This window comes from Borostomias antarcticus, assembly GCF_949987555.1.
Source record: "Borostomias antarcticus genome assembly, chromosome: 26".
Classification (NCBI taxonomy): Eukaryota; Metazoa; Chordata; class Actinopteri; order Stomiiformes; family Stomiidae; genus Borostomias; species Borostomias antarcticus.
Window position 1 is genome coordinate 5,869,211 of NC_140259.1, and position 17,500 is coordinate 5,886,710.

General features: G+C 50.0%; 1 protein-coding gene across 1 annotated transcript in view; it reads left to right on the forward strand.

Annotated features, from left to right (window-relative positions):
* Window positions 1–17,500, forward strand: part of pias4a (protein inhibitor of activated STAT, 4a) — a gene marked incomplete at its 5' end in the record, with an annotated part of 39,749 nt that overhangs the window by 11,847 nt on the left and 10,402 nt on the right. Inside the window, 6 exons of the mRNA XM_084459085.1 lie at window positions 7,106–7,493; window positions 8,022–8,106; window positions 10,931–10,972; window positions 14,047–14,137; window positions 15,192–15,320; window positions 17,447–17,500. The exon at window positions 17,447–17,500 is cut by the window's right edge and continues 52 nt beyond it. Coding sequence (XP_084315211.1) covers window positions 7,106–7,493; window positions 8,022–8,106; window positions 10,931–10,972; window positions 14,047–14,137; window positions 15,192–15,320; window positions 17,447–17,500 — 789 coding nt within the window. The remainder of the gene's footprint in view (window positions 1–7,105; window positions 7,494–8,021; window positions 8,107–10,930; window positions 10,973–14,046; window positions 14,138–15,191; window positions 15,321–17,446) is intronic.

A 17,500-nucleotide genomic window follows, 5' to 3' on the forward strand; every position in this document is an offset into this window, starting at 1 on the left:
AAACATCAGCTGTTGAAGAATAGCCGTCTTGACATCGATTGTCAAAACAATGTGGCCGTATTTACAGGCGGCGAGCGCCATCTTGTGGCCAGATTCAACAACGACGTAGGCAGCGACGCAACGCCCGTCTCTCTCTCTCTCTCTCTCTCTCTCTCTCTCTCCTCTTCTCTTCATCCCTGCTCCTCCAGCAGAAAGAAAAAAGCCCTCTCCGTCCGCCTCCGTCTCTCGGGACCCCCGGTCGATGCCTCGTCCTACCATATGTCTGAGCCCAGCTGTCAATCAACAGGTCAACGTGACCCCGGGGAGAGAGACGGGTGTGGAGGGAGAGACGCGCATGCGCAGAGGGAGAGAGAAGGAAGCGCAGATCAAACAGTCGACCTCAGGGATGACAGATGCAGATGAAAAGAAAAAGGCAATAAAACAGTGCTTCAAAGATGGCTAAGGTGCACTGGGAGGTGAATTATAGTTAGGCTAACAGTAATGCGCCGAACAGCATTCATGATGATCGATTGACTATTATGGAGGCTTTGATGCAGGAGGTGGCAGCTATTGTCCCTCGGACGTGGTGTGAGGACTGGAGAGGACTTTCGGGTCTGGCTCCATGTTGCTGGAGGAGTACTGTCTCTACAACACTCACAGACTCAAACGTCGGAAGCGTTTCCATTGCCGAATACGTTCATTGAAAATGCATCTTTTCAATCAATCAATCAATCAATCAAAGCTTTATTTATATAGCTTTTGATTTTTTTTATTACGAACCTGCAGAACATCCACCTGTTAGGTGATCACATTCAAATCATATCCTATCCTCAGCATAGAAAGTGTTCTGTAGGTCTATGGAAGCTTTTTTACGGATGTTTCTGTATGTATTTGCTAGGCATAGGCCTAATTCACTATGAATAAACTGTTGAATCCTTCTCTGTGTATAACCTGTCATCCGACGTGGTACCATCTGGGAGCTCTCCATTGAAAACAGTTTGGAAAAGGGCAGGCACTTTCAAAAAATACTTGGCAGGTGATTGGATGAAGCATCAGTCTATCACCGTCTTTCACGCGCTAACTTCAACCGCTCCTCGCTGTCATCACACCTAAACCCGCCCAGTGTAGACCTAGGCCTACTGTAGCTGTTTGTATTTCAAATTCCTCATTCCAACACTGATTGGCGAGATCGTTTTCTGATCTGGCGCAAACTGTACTATGGAGTGTATCCAGACTGATTTGCGAGAGAAACAGAATGAGGATGTCAAAATCAGGATGGTCTCACAAGGCTACATTACTTGTATATCCAGAGAGGAAGGTGAAGCAGCTGTAGCCTACAGGAAAACGGCAGTTTGTTCCAACAGTAACCATAGCCTACCCATTCAAGAGCACTGTTTGAGTCTTGTATTAAGGGGTGGCCCTGATCTGTGAGAGTAGACTAGCTGTTAGTCTTGTGTTAGAGGATGGTCCTGGTCTGTAGCTGTGGGGGTCTTGTGTTAGAGGATGGTCCTGGTCTGTAGCTGTGTGGGTCTTGTGTTAGAGGATGGTCCTGGTCTGTAGCTGTGTGGGTCTTGTGTTAGAGGACGGTCCTGGTCTGTAGCTGTGTGGGTCTTGTGTTAGAGGATGGTCCTGGTCTGTAGCTGTGTGGGTCTTGTGTTAGAGGACGGTCCTGGTCTGTAGCTGTGTGGGTCTTGTGTTAGAGGATGGTCCTGGTCTGTAGCTGTGTGGGTCTTGTGTTAGAGGAGGGTCCTGGTCTGTAGCTGTGTGGGTCTTGTGTTAGAGGATGGTCCTGGTCTGTAGCTGTGAGTGTCTTGTGTTAGAGGATGGTCCTGGTCTGTAGCTGTGTGGGTCTTGTGTTAGAGGATGGTCCTGGTCTGTAGCTGTGAGGGTCTTGTGTTAGAGGAGGGTCCTGGTCTGTAGCTGTGTGGGTCTTGTGTTAGAGGATGGTCCTGGTCTGTAGCTGTGTGGGTCTTGTGTTAGAGGATGGTCCTGGTCTGTAGCTGTGTGGGTCTTGTGTTAGAGGATGGTCCTGGTCTGTAGCTGTGTGGGTCTTGTGTTAGAGGATGGTCCTGGTCTGTAGCTGTGTGGGTCTTGTGTTAGAGGATGGTCCTGATCTGTGAGAGTTTGGGTCTTGTGTTAGAGGATGGTCCTGGTCTGTAGCTGTGTGGGTCTTGTGTTAGAGGATGGTCCTGATCTGTAGCTGTGTGGGTCTTGTGTTAGAGGATGGTCCTGGTCTGTAGCTGTGTGGGTCTTGTGTTAGAGGATGGTCCTGGTCTGTAGCTGTGGGAGTCTTGTGTTAGAGGACGGTCCTGGTCTGTAGCTGTGTGGGTCTTGTGTTAGAGGATGGTCCTGGTCTGTAGCTGTGTGGGTCTTGTGTTAGAGGATGGTCCTGGTCTGTAGCTGTGTGGGTCTTGTGTTAGAGGATGGTCCTGGTCTGTAGCTGTGTGGGTCTTGTGTTAGAGGATGGTCCTGGTCTGTAGTTGTGGGGGTCTTGTGTTAGAGGATGGTCCTGGTCTGGAGCTGTGTGGGTCTTGTGTTAGAGGATGGTCCTGGTCTGTAGCTGTGTGGGTCTTGTGTTAGAGGATGGTCCTGGTCTGTAGCTGTGTGAGTCTTGTGTTAGAGGATGGTCCTGGTCTGTAGCTGTGTGGGTCTTGTGTTAGAGGATGGTCCTGGTCTGTAGCTGTGTGAGTCTTGTGTTAGAGGATGGTCCTGGTCTGTAGCTGTGTGGGTCTTGTGTTAGAGGATGGTCCTGGTCTGTAGTTGTGTGGGTCTTGTGTTAGAGGATGGTCCTGGTCTGGAGCTGTGTGGGTCTTGTGTTAGAGGATGGTCCTGGTCTGTAGCTGTGTGAGTCTTGTGTTAGAGGATGGTCCTGGTCTGTAGCTGTGTGGGTCTTGTGTTAGAGGATGGTCCTGGTCTGTAGCTGTGTGGGTCTTGTGTTAGAGGACGGTCCTGGTCTGTGAGAGTTGCTGGACTGCGGTGGAATTGTGGACGTTCTGCAGACATCCAGCTGTTTCCATCAGCCTCCCAGCAGGCCAGAGAGTGAGAGAGAGAGAGAGAGTGTGTGTGTGTGTGTGTGTGTGTGTGTGTGTGTGTGTGTGTGTGTGAGAGAGAGAGAGAGAGAGAGAGAGAATGATAACACACAAAAACCTGTGTGTGTGTTTTGTGTTACACAAACCATGAGACACATCACTAGTCACAGTATTGAAGGTAGTGTGACAAACTGATCTCCTCAAGCACTCTTAACTGTGTGTGTGTGTGTGTTTTACAGGTGGGATTTGAACTGGGATCTCCCATGGGACAGACATAGTTTTAACTAGCTCTTCATCAGTGGACCATGTTTATACTGGAGGAGTGAGTTTAACCAACAACTCGCTACCATCCTCGCTAACAGCTCGCTATCAAGGACTCACGAGAACCACTTTCACTTGGTTACATGAGTGCAGTTCCATGTGCTCTACACAAAGCTGAGAAATGAAAGCATTAACTGTATTTGACCTTTAACTTTGAATGTTTTGACAATTTCAAAGTTTGGTTTCACAAATGTGCAGTTATTATTAGGCTATCTTTAGTTTGATAAGAAATAAGAAATATGTGTGTGTGTGCATGGATGTGTGTGTGTGCAGGATGCAACCTGTTCAAAGCCAGTTTCCTGGAAGGAGTGTGCAGTACACACATGCAGGAAAATGAAAGCCTTCAAGCTGGTGAACTTGAGAGGATTTCATACAGAGAGCACTTCTGGGCAGTCAGTCAAAATAGCGCCCTGATTGAACAAAACAAGAGATTTAGGGAAGGATGCAAGTGATCCTGACAAGAAAATACATGTTTTAAACAACTGCTAGTATGTTAACTTTATCCCCCTAACAGGAACATCTCAATTTCTTTCTGCAATCTAATTACTCGTCAAATATTTGTCTTATCCAGTTACTCAATAACCCGTGAACAGAACACTCCCTGATGGCCGGAGACAAACAAGCCTGATCAACAGCCAATCAGAGTCCTGATCCTGTCAGAACCAGCAGAAGGACCAGGTGGAAATGTCAACTTTTAAAATCAGAGAGGAGTCATCCGACCGTTGATGGACAGACTGATATCAGTATTTTCGTAGGGTAGTGTTGTTTCTTGTTTTTGTCACCCTCGTATTACATAGATAATTCTCTGGCCGTTCAGAGACTGCGTAGGCTCTGTCTTTCATAGTGATATCATATCTAATGTATTTCTTTCTGTATTAAAAAAAACAAACATATTAAATTATTATTATTAAATTATTAAAAAATAATTAATGTTTCCTCTATCGCCTTCCAGAGCCATGCGTTATGTCATGAGCTGCGTGTAGTAGCCTACTATATCCATGTTTGAGGCTCTGTACAGCACCTTCCTTTTTACACGCTCTGTGGTAAGTTGGAAACGGGCCTTGCCCCCAGAATGCCTCCTGATTCCCCCCTCATATCCTCTCCTCCCTCCTACTTCCTCCTCCTTCTCCTCCCATCCAGCATCTCCTCCCTTTCCTCTCCTCCGTCTTCTCCCCCTCCCCTTCTCCTCCATCTTCTCCACACGCTCCTCTCCCCCTCCTCCACCCCCACCCCCTTCTCTCCTCCCTGGGTGCAGTCCTGTCAGGTGGTCTGTCACATTGGTGCCGTGATCTGGGTGGGACTCTGGGGAGCAGAGGACAAATGGGTTTATTAGTGTGACAGCGGTGGTTCAAACACAGACATCATCTTATATTTTGCATGTACACGTTTCCTTTTGCATAATCCTGCCTCTCCTGCTCAAAGAGGCTTCACTGGAATCTAGCAGAAGAATACCGACGGGGTGAAGATCCACGAGTGGGTGCGTGGTGAATGTTCCAGTAATGGATGAGTGTGGAGGTGACCAGCGGACCACAGCGCCCCCCTCTGGCCGAACAGGGGAACTGGGAACGCATGCAGGCAGCCAGAGCACAGTAACACTGGGACCTGAGCCAGAGACGGGCAGCTTTAGTTAGTTACACTCTGTTATGATCGTATTGTTATGATCGTATTGTTATGATCGTATCATCAAGAGATATTGTGTTTGACAGCTCCAGCATACATACTCCTTTCCGGCCATCTGTAATAGTAGCCTATGATTAACTAACTTCTAACTACCTCACATATTGGCTTAACAAACTGGGTATGAATCATGGAGGTATAGACTAGGCTAGTTTCACGACCAGAAACTCAGGGTTGGCGGGTCCTCTATCTTACTAACATGGGTGTTAGTGTAGGCTATGAGATAATCAATTCTGTAAATATTGAAGACTGAAAGTAGCTAGCCTATATACTAAGGCAATAATCTGATCATGCCACGATGATGTTTTAGTGTAGCCTAATCATCTTTTCAATTGATTTAATGCATCATTGGCAATCCTTCAACACAAATCGAGAACTTTTTAAAACCAGAAATGGATCACGGACAGAGGAACGGGAGCTTCTTTAGCCTAACCGACACGACTTGGTTTCTTGTTCAAGCGATGAATGCATGCGATTTCAACACCGACATCTCATCAATGTCCAACCCCTCTAAAATGGATGTGTTTTATAACTATATTCTCGGTGGCCATCTTTATTTGGCTATCTGGTTATTGTGTGGATTCCTTGTTAAAAATAGACAAAGCATTTATTCGATAACCAGTGTTGGCATGGAAATCCCGAAGTGGAGTATTTTGCTCGGACAGGAATCGTCCGGGCCATGCGTCCCCTGTCAATTACCACACCGAGCTTTTCTCGGCTGTACTATTTGAACAATTTTCACCACGCACGCCCGACTAAGCTCAATACTATAAAACCAGGCAAATATAAATATTCATATACTTTGACACTTTCTACTTATCCCTGTCACCGAGGCCTACGGTAGATAGAACGCCTGCCTCTTAGTGTTTCTAAAAAGCTGTACTCTCCCTTTAAAAAACCCCGGTCACGCCTCCTCCTCGCCACGCAGCCCGCTGATTGGCCGCCGACAACCGTCGACAACCTCTCCCGCCGCCTCTCATTGGTGCTGCGCGCCGCCTTCGCTTCTGGCTCTCGCGGGGCTGCTGTACCAAGATGGCGGCCGAACTGGTGGAAGCGATGGCAAGTAGATCTCCGCTCGCCCGGGTGGCTCGCAGAGGGACGCTAGAGGGATAAGACCAAGTCGGTTATCTCGGGGAAACCTAGTGGGTTGTGTTTAAATACCGTGCGAGGTGTTTAGGTGTGGAGATCGTGTTATATGACTAACTCGGGTCAAGCGTTGGTCTGGGTACGCGTCCCCCTAACACGAGACAGCAGGACAGGACAGGACAGACATGGGAGATGAATGATGAGACCATGAAAACACTCGCCAGCAGGGAGTCGGCGCGAAGCTGTTCTCAATCCACGTTTTAGCCGGATAGTGGATGTGTTTCTGACTCTACCACCCCTAGACCGGGTTATACACTCACTCATGATGGATGTCAACACAGGCCAGCCTCTGTTATGAAAGTGAAAGACAGTGTCGACGATGTGATGTGAACAATAAGAGGTTGATCACTCATAGGGACACACGGGGACAGTTGGGGACAGTGATTGCTTTGGTTGTTGGTGCGTTGACCCGGTGTTGATTGATGTTACATTATTTGATCAACAACATTTGGGGCCACTAATGTGTGGGTTTCCTGTGCCAGCAGGGGCCTTTTCGTGTCGCCAGGTTTTGTTTGCAGGAGGAAGCCGAGTTTAGCTAGCCTGCTAGATCTTCTCTATGTCTGTGTTGGGTATGGGGTAGTCTGTTGGGTATGGGGTAGTCTGTGTTGGGGTATGGGGTAGTGAGGGTTCCTCGGGGCCATGGTACCGAGAGGTTTTAGGACAGGTTGGGTGAGGAGGCCCTGTCTGTGCAGAGGAAGCTTCGGAAGATAAAGCCGTCATTCAGACCTGGGTTTAACACATAAACCATAACATGAGCTACCCAGTTGCCTTGTAGCATATGGATATGTGTGCATCTTGCGCTGATATAACTTATGTTCTGGACACTAAGAACAAAAGAAACTGGGTCTAGATTGTTTAGAGTATTCAGTAAAGACCAATTGAAACACAATCAGATCGCCTTTCCCTCCAGTAACTAGATTGCATTCCTTTTTTTGTCTCCCTCTCTCCTCCAGAACATGGTGAAGAGTTTCCGTGTGTCTGACCTGCAGACGCTGCTGGCCTCCATGGGCCGCAGTAAGAGCGGTCTGAAGCAGGATCTGGTGGGCCGGGCCCTGAGGCTGGTCCAGACGGAGTACAGCCCGGAGCTGCTCAAGAACGTCCGTCAGCTGTACGAGTCCCGCTTCCCCAAGGCGTCGGGCTGGCTGGCGGCCCGGCGCCCGGAGGCGGGCGTCCCCGTGGCCTACTCGTCCCTCAGCTCCTCCCCCACCGCCAGCTCTCAAGGCGCTGACTACCTCAACGGCGGCCTAACCAAGACCGCCTCCGCGCCAGCCGCCGAGATCAAGCTGGTGTCCCTGCCCTTCTACCAGACACTGGAGACCCTGCTGGCGCCTACGGAGCTGAGTGAGTGACGGCACCGTGACACCATGGGATTGATCGGCCATTTGCATGGCGACTCTTCATGTGATGCCAGCAATACATTCAACACCAACTCAGACATACAACACAAGCTGACCAGCGCTCTGTAGCCGAACAGCTAAATCTAGGCTGTCTAAAATATCACAAGCCTGGCAAAGTATGGTCTATTTTAGCGCAAACATTGTTACTGACAGTTGGGCTCTGAGCAGTGTTTTCAGCTCTACCTGTGTGCCAGGCTGTTTGTATGCTAGTTATCTGTAGAGAATGTTGGTATTGTTCATGCAGTGTTATGAGCATGACGTCATTTCTCCCGGCGATTCTGACAAGGCGTGCCAACCACATGAACGAGCCGCTATCTATCTAATTTCAGCCTTTGCCCAACCCCTTCAAAAATGCTTCGGTATTCCACCGGTGAAAGTGGTGTTGCTGTATATTTACCCTTTTAAACGTGAGCTATGAAGTGTGTGTGTGTGTGTGTGTTTGATTGATCTGTTTGTTCCTCTGCTCCTCCAGTCGCCCAGAACAGTGAGAAGCTGCAGGACAGTCAGTGCGTATTTGAACTGACGCAGAACCAGGTGGACCAGATCAGGAACTCCAGGTGAGAACTTTGCTCGGGAACAAACAAGAGAACGGGGGCCAGCGATCGTTCTCACGCGAAATCCAAAGGAACCGTGTCTTTTTCGCAGGCGCCGGAGTTGTTTCGTCAAAAAGGAAAGAGAACTCGGTACAAACGGTGTGTTTATTGCAAGATTTTCCACCACAAGGTCTTGGTCAGGTCTCGGACATCTCAGATATTTACACCTGACAGCTGTCGCCAGGTGGAAAGTCGTCTATTCAATAAAATACTCACAAGAGCCCTGAAGTGACTGTGAAGCAGTGATAAATATGTCGCCTGGGTTTCTCACACCACAGAGAGATGTTTTTGGCCACCTAGCCACATTTGAATAATTTAAAAACACCTGCACGTATGTAAAGTTAGGTTTCAAATTCGTATGCAAAATAAGCAGTATTCTCTGCTCTGAAGTGCTGGGGGCGTGTCCGCTGAAGGCACTGGAACTGGATACCATTAATGGGTGGCCGGGGATAAAGGAAGGTGATTGGTGGGTGGCCGGGGCTAAAGGAAGGTGATTGGTGGGTGGCCGGGGCTAAAGGAAGGTGATTGGTGGGTGGCCGGGGCTAAAGGAAGGTGATTGGTGGGTGGCCGGGGCTAAAGGAAGGTGATTGGTGGGTGGCCGGGGCTAAAGGAAGGTGATTGGTCGGTGGCCGGGGCTAAAGGAAGGTGATTGGTCGGTGGCCGGGGCTAAAGGAAGGTGATTGGTGTCCCTCAGTCCATGTTCGCCATTACCCACAAACCTAAAATCCCCATCTACATAGAATTCCTTGTCATTACTATATTGATGCACATAAAAGATCATCCATCTTGGTCTATTTTCCTATGGATCCAGCCCAGGGATGAGGCCAGTAGAACACTACGTGGACTAACGCTAGCTATGCAATTAAGTAGAGTTAAGTTACTGTGGACTACTTATTCTAATTACAACATGAAGCCGATGGCTGCAGCAGACTGCAGGACTTGTACAGTCTAGCCAGCTGTACTGGGGAAGATGAGTGGGATGTTCATTCACAGGAGCCTGCGAAGGACAAACAGAACGAGCGAGAGATGCAATCTCTCTCCCTCCCTCCTTCCCCCGTCCCTTCAGAGAAAATGTAAAACTCTAGCGTTCCACAACAGGCCAGTTCCTCATACATGTCGGGTTATTCTCTACACATCGACTAGTATTGTGTGACGTCACCTCCCCTCTCCATGTCTGGGTCAGGGTGTGGCATCACGCATCTCTCTCCGAACCTACAGTCTCCTTCGCTCATTCTCCTACTCGTGATTCCGAATCCCCTGTCTCTCTGGCGACCCGAATTCTCTCTCGCGCGTCTCCATCAAGGACTAATAGTGCCCCCCCCCCCCCCCCCCCCCAGTCCCTTCCGCTCCGCGCTATACCACAACATGAGCACACAGGCGATCCAGGACGTGACATTAGCCGATATACCAAACGCATCTGGTCACCCTCCCTGGACGTCTGGTCACCCTCCCTGGACGTCTGGTCACCCTCCCTGGACGTCTGGTCACCCTCCCTGGACGTCTGGTCACCCTCCCCGGACCTCTGGTCACCCTCCCCGGACCTCTGGTCACCCTCCCCGGACCTCTGGTCACCCTCCCCGGACCTCTGGTCACCCTCCCCGGACGTCTGGTCACCCTCCCTGGACGTCTGGTCACCCTCCCTGGACGTCTGGTCACCCTCCCCGGACGTCTGGTCATCCTCCCCGGACGTCTGGTCACCCTCCCTGGACGTTCATACGCGGGGCTTCCACCTCACCCTCTCCACTTTGTTAGACACTGACCGTCGTTTCACACGGGGCAGCGACAACACTCGAGCACTGACCCTTCATACGGCCAGCTCACCGTTTCATCAGAACATATGGTGACATGGGCGTCCTATAACGTGTCATCTGTAGCGCGTCGTCGTATACAACGCGGCTAGTCCCTCTCTACGGACCCCAGCGAGCATTTCAGCCTGATGCGTTTGCGGGACTGAGGCGCGGCTAGCTAGCAGACTCGCAGTAGGCCGTAGTAAGATGGCTGCAGACTGGCGATGGAGCAGGAGAGCTCGTCCTCGCTCGTGCGCTCTGGTGACCTGCAGCGGTAGAGGAGGGACCGTGACAAGCCGGCCTCCATTGCGTCACGTCATTGCGATTTAGGGCCGGCCAAAAAATCAGGAAAAAAAAATTCTTTTGAAAAACTGTTGACTGGTCAAACTCCACAAATCAGTGCTACAGTTTCCTCATGTTTTCGGCAATTACTTTCTAACATGTAAAAAACAAATCAGGGAATTCACTTTACAGTAATTTTATAATTAATAATTAATAATTTATAGTAATTTTTCCTCCTCCCCCTGCCTGGCTGGATGGAGCACAGACAGACAGCATTGTGTGGAGTTTCCTTGCTTCTTTATTGGTCAACCCCGACACCTGCAGCAGACTTGGATGTTGCGTTTGTATTTAGCGTTTTGTCTGAGAAGGATTGACATGTTGTTCCGTCAGCTGGCTATGTACAGCGTGCTAGCTCTGCTGTGAGCAATGAACATGATGTGAACAGACTCTGAACAGACTCTAAACAGACTCTGAACAGACTCTGAACAGACTCTGAACAGACTGAACAGACTCTGAACAGACTGAACAGACTCTGAACAGACTCTGAACAGACTGAACAGACTCTGAACAGACTGAACAGACTCTGAACAGACTCTGAACAGCCTCTGAACAGCCTCTGAACAGACTCTGAACAGACTCTGAACAGACTCTTGCACTGGAGCCACACCTCTCTGACCTCTGACCTTCTCATCTCTCTCCCTTCTCTCCTGCCTCCTCAGTGAGCTACGTCCAGGAATCAAATCTATCCAAGTGGTTCTTAGGTGAGTGATCAGGAGTCTTCTGTCAGTCTACACACACTTCTCCACTGACACAATACTCACACAATACTCTCCTCTCACACAATACTCTCCTCTCACACAATACTCTCCTCTCACACAATACTCTCCTAACACAGTTCTCTCCTCTCACAATACTCTCCTCTCACACAATACTCTCCTCTCACACAATACTCCACTCACACAATACTCACACAATACTCTCCTCCCACACAATACTCTCTTCACACAATACTCTCCTCTCACACAATACTCTCCTCCCACACAATACTCTCCTCCCACACAATACTCTCCTCTCACACAATACTCTCCTCTCACACAATACTCTCCTAACACAGTTCTCTCCTCTCACAATACTCTCCTCTCACACAATACTCTCCTCTCACAATACTCTCCTCTCACACAATACTCTCCTCTCACACAATACTCTCCTCCCACACAATACTCTCCTCTCACACAATACTCACACAATACTCTCCTCTCACACAATACTCTCCTCCCACACAATACTCTCCTCCCACAAAATACTCTCCTCCCACACAATACTCTCCTCTCACACAATACTCTCCTCTCACACAATACTCTCCTCTCACACAATATTCTCCTCTCACACAATACTCTCCTCTCACACAATACTCTCCTCCCACACAATACTCTCCTCCCACACAATACTCTCCTCTCACACAATACTCTCCTCTCACACAATACTCTCCTCTCACACAATACTCTCCTCACACACAATACTCTCCTCACACACAATACTCTCCTCCCACACAATACTCTCCTCTCACACAATCCTCTCCTCTCACACAATACTCTCCTCTCACACAATACTCTCCTCTCACACAATACTCTCCTAACACATTACTCTCCTAACACAATACTCTCCACTCACACAATACTCTCCTCCCACACAATACTCTCCTCTCACACAATACTCTCCTAACACAATACTCTCCTCTCACACAATACTCTCCACTCACACAATACTCTCCTCCCACACAATACTCTCCTCCCACACAATACTCTCCTCTCACACAATACTCTCCTAACACAATACTCTCCTAACACAATACTCTCCTCCCACACAATACTCTCCTCTCACACAATACTCTCCTCTCACACAATACTCTCCTCTCACACAATACTCTCCTCTCACACAATACTCTCCTAACACAATACTCTCCTCCCACACAATACTCTCCTCTCACACAATACTCTCCTCTCACACACTACTCTCCTAACACAATACTCTCCTCTCACACAATACTCTCCTCTCACACAATACTCTCCTCTCACACAATACTCTCCTCTCACACAATACTCCACTCACACAATACTCTCCTCTCACACAATACTCTCCTCCCACACAATACTCTCCTCCCACACAATACTCTCCTCTCACACAATACTCTCCTCTCACACAATACTCTCCTCTCACACAATACTCTCCTCTCACACAATACTCTCCTCTCACACAATACTCCACTCACAATATTCTCCTCTCACAATACTCTCCTCCCACACAATACTCTCCTCTCACACAATACTCTCCTCTCACACAATACTCTCCTCTCACACAGTACTCTCCTCTCACACAATACTCTCCTCTCACAATACTCTCCTCTCACACAGTACTCTCCTCTCACAATACTCTCCTCTCACACAATACTCTCCTCTCACAATACTCTCCTCTCACACAGTACTCTCCTCTCACAATACTCTCCTCTCACACAATACTCTCCTCTCACAATACTCTCCTCTCACACAATACTCTCCTCTCACAGTTCTCTCCTCTCACAATACTCTCCTAACACACAATACTCTCCTAACACACAATACTCTCCTCTCACACAATACTCTCCTCTCACACAGTACTCTCCTCTCACAATACTCTCCTCTCACACAATACTCTCCTCTCACACAATACTCTCCTCTCACAATACTCTCCTCTCACACAATACTCTCCTCTCACACAATACTCTCCTCACACAATACTCTCCTCTCACACAATACTCTCCTCTCACACAATACTCTCCTCTCACAATACTCTCCTCTCACACAATACTCTCCTCTCACAGTACTCTCCACTCACACAATACTCTCCTCTCACACAATACTCTCCTCTCACAGTACTCTCCACTCACACAATACTCTCCTCTCACACAATACTCTCCTCTCACACAATACTCTCCTAACACAATACTCTCCTCTCACACAATACTCTCCTAACACAGTTCTCTCCTCTCACAATACTCTCCTAACACACAATACTCTCCTCTCACACAATACTCTCCTCTCACACAATACTCTCCTCTCACACAATACTCTCCTCTCACACAATACTCTCCTCTCACACAATACTCTCCTCTCACACAATACTCCACTCACAATATTCTCCTCTCACAATACTCTCCTCTCACACAATACTCTCCTCTCACACAATACTCTCCTCTCACACAATACTCTCCTCTCACACAATACTCTCCTAACACAGTTCTCTCCTCTCACAATACTCTCCTAACACACAATACTCTCCTCTCACACAATACTCTCCTCTCACACAATACTCTCCTCTCACACAATACTCTCCTCTCACAATACTCTCCTCTCACACAATACTCTCCTCTCACAATACTCTCCTCTCACAGTACTCTCCTCTCACACAATACTCTCCTCCCACACAATACTCTCCTCTCACACAATACTCTCCTAACACAATACTCTCCTCTCCTCCCACACAATACTCTCCTCTCACACAATACTCTCCTCCCACACAATACTCATCACACAACTCCACGTTCAGTCTCTCAACACACTAGTAGAGACCCAGATAAACCCTCACTGAGCTGTCATCATGGGTGCATGGGTTATTATTCTACATCAGATCTTTCCTGTGTGAGAGAGGCCCTGTCCCTGTTGCCATCGGTATGCTGAGTGACAGATGTGCCCACAGAGGGCCGGGTGACTCGGTGACGATGACGACGGGCTCTTAACGGAACACTGACCAGCGACCAGTCATAACCCAGCCTGCTGTCCTCTGTCCTGCTTCCTTCCAGAATCTGTTACACAGACTCCATCGGGGTCCAGGAAGACCAGTACCCTCCCAACATCGCCGTCAAGGTCAACCAGTCCTACTGTCACGTACCGGTACGTCACACCCCTCCTCCGCCCCCACACCGAGGGCCTGCTTCCACACACACACACACACACACACACACACACACACACACACACACACTCTGCAGGGATAAGCAGGCTGGGAAGGGGGAAGAGGGGTGTGACGTACCGGTACATCACACCCCTCCTCCTCCACCCCCTTCATCCTGCGTGGGTTTGAGCACACCGAAGGCCTACTTACACACACACACACACACACACACACACACACACACACACACTCTGCAGGGATAAGCAGGCTGGGAAGGGGGAAGAGGGGTGTGACGTACCGGTACGTCACACCCCTCCTCCTCCTCCCCCTTCATCCTGCGTGGGTTTTAGCACACCGAGGGCCTACTTCCACACACACACACACACACACACACACTCTGCAGGCTGGGCAGGGGGAACAGGGGAACAAGCTTAGACAGAGGGGCTGGTTGGATCGGAGAGAGATTAGCCCGGCTGAGAACTCGCGTCCTCCGGGTTCCAACTGGAAGTTCCCATTTTTAATTTATTTCAGAGTTTATCCCATTTTTTCCCCACGCAATTCGGTAGCCAATCACAGCCGACCTACTGTCCGGTTGTCCCCTGTCGCTGCAAATCAGATCACCGTTGTGTACAAGCATGATAAATACCCGTGGACATGCCTCAAAGGTTTTGACGGGTGAATTATGAATTAAATGAAATTCTGTTTACTTGAGTTGAACATACTTTTTGTATTATTTTACACATACTAAATATTAGAGATTTGCCATTGGAGATTGAGAGTTTGTCCAAATAGCACAGGATATGACACGTCAACAAGAGTTCACAGCAGCTGGGCCGAGACGCACACACCTCCGCCTACCAGCCTCACGGGGCCCACGCCACGCTGACCACTCCTCGACGTGGCGTCCCCCCGCCCGGCGCCGACGGGGACACGGGGTCCCTGTCCTCCGTCCCCTCAGGGTGTCTGCGGAGCGAGGCGTCTGTAAAACGAGCGTCTCTTCTCTTCTTCTCTCCCCCTCTCTCTCTTCTCCGCCCCCCCCCCCCCCCCCCACAGGGCTACTACCCGTCAAACAAGCCTGGCGTTGAACCCCGCCGACCCTGTCGCCCCGTCAACGTCACGCCCTGGCTCCACCTCTCCACCACCACCAACAGAATCACAGTCACATGGGGCAACTTCGGCAAGGTGCGCCCGCTGGGCCACGCCCACCCGTCTCTTCTGACAGAATAACCATTCACTGGTTTATTATATGTATATAATATATGTATATGTATACGTTTATAGCGCCTTTACAGATGCTCAAAGTGCTGCTATGCTCCACTGCGTCATTCATCTCTGCAGTCCATTTGATAATGTCCCATAACGTCGTCATAAACGGCGTGGGCAGATTAGATCTCTCTCTTATCTCATCTCTCTCTCTCTGGTCTCTCCTCCATGTCTCTCTGGTCTCTCCTCCCTCTCTCTCTGGTCTCTCATCTCTCTCTCTCTGGTCTCTCCTCCCTCTCTCTCTCTGGTCTCTCCTCCATGTCTCTCTCTGGTCTCTCCTCCCTCTCTCTCTCTGGTCTCTCCTCCATGTCTCTCTCTGGTCTCTCCTCCATGTCTCTCTCTGGTCTCTCCTCCCTCTCTCTCTCTCTGGTCTCATCTCTCTCTCTGGTCTCTCCTCTCTCTCTCTCTCTGGTCTCTCCTCCCTCTCTCTCTCTGGTCTCTCCTCCCTCTCTCTCTCTGGTCTCTCCTCCCTCTCTCTCTCTGGTCTCTCCTCCCTCTCTCTCTGGTCTCTCCCCCATCTCTCCCTGGTCTCTCCTCCCTCTCTCTCTCTGGTCTCTCCTCCCTCTCTCTCTGGTCTCTCCTCCCTCTCTCTCCCTGGTCTCTCCTCCCTCTCTCTCTCTGGTCTCCTCCCTCTCTCTCTCTGGTCTCTCCCCCATCTCTCCCTGGTCTCTCCTCCCTCTCTCTCTCTGGTCTCTCCTCCCTCTCTCTCTCTGGTCTCTCCTCCCTCTCTCTCCCTGGTCTCTCCTCCCTCTCTCTCTCTGGTCTCTCCTCCATGTCTCTCTCTGGTCTCTCCTCCCTCTCTCTCTCTGGTCTCTCCTCCCTCTCTCTCTCTGATCTCTCTCTGGTCTCATCCCTCTCTCTCTCTCTGGTCTCTCCTCCCTCTCTCTCTCTGATCTCTCTCTGGTCTCATCCCTCTCTCTCTCTCTGGTCTCTCCTCCCTCTCTCTCTCTGGTCTCTCCTCCCTCTCTCTCTCTGGTCTCTCCTCCCTCTCTCTCTCTGGTCTCTCCTCCCTCTCTCTCTCTGGTCTCTCCCCCATCTCTCTCTCTGATCTCTCTCTGGTCTCTCCTCCCTCTCTCTCTCTGATCTCTCTCTGGTCTCCTCCCTCTCTCTCTCTGGTCTCTCATCCCTCTCTCTCTCTCTGGTCTCTCCTCCCTCTCTCTCTCTGGTCTCTCCTCCCTCTCTCTCTCTGGTCTCTCCTCCCTCTCTCTCTCTGGTCTCTCCTCCCTCTCTCTCTGTTCTCTCCTCCCTCTCTGGTCTCTCCTCCCTCTCTCTCTCTGGTCTCTCCTCCCTCTCTCTCTCTGGTCTCTCCTCTCTCACTCTCTCTGGTCTCTCCTCCCTCTCTCTCTCTGGTCTCTCCTCCCTCTCTCTCTCTCTGGTCTCTCCTCCCTCTCTCTCTGGTCTCTCCTCCCTCTCTCTCTCTGGTCTCATCTCTCTCTCTCTCTGGTCTCTCATCCCTCTCTCTCTCTGGTCTCTCCTCCCTCTCTCTCTCTCTGGTCTCTCCTCCCTCTCTCTCTCTCTGGTCTCTCCTCCCTCTCTCTCTCTGGTCTCATCTCTCTCTCTCTCTGGTCTCTCATCCCTCTCTCTCTCTGGTCTCTCCTCCCTCTCTCTCTCTGGTCTCTCCTCCCTCTCTCTCTGGTCTCTCCTCCCTCTCTCTCTCTGGTCTCATCTCTCTCTCTCTCTGGTCTCTCATCCCTCTCTCTCTCTGGTCTCTCATCCCTCTCTCTCTCTGGTCTCTCCTCCCTCTCTCTCTCTGGTCTCTCCTCCCTCTCTCTCTCTGGTCTCTCCTCCCTCTCTCTCTGGTCTCTCCCCCATCTCTCTCTGGTCTCTCCTCCCTCTCTCTCTCTGGTCTCTCCCCCATCTCTCTCTGGTCTCTCCTCCCTCTCTCCCTCTCTGGTCTCTCCTCTCTCTCTCTCTGGTCTCTCCCCCATCTCTCTCTGGTCTCTCCTCCCTCTCTCTCTCTGGTCTCTCCTCCCTCTCTCTCCCTGGTCTCTCCTCTCTCTCTCTGGTCTCTCCCTGGTCTCTCCCCATCTCTCCCTGGTCTGCAGCGTTACTCGGTGGCGGTGTACATGGTGAGGGTGTTCACGTCAGCAGAGCTCTTC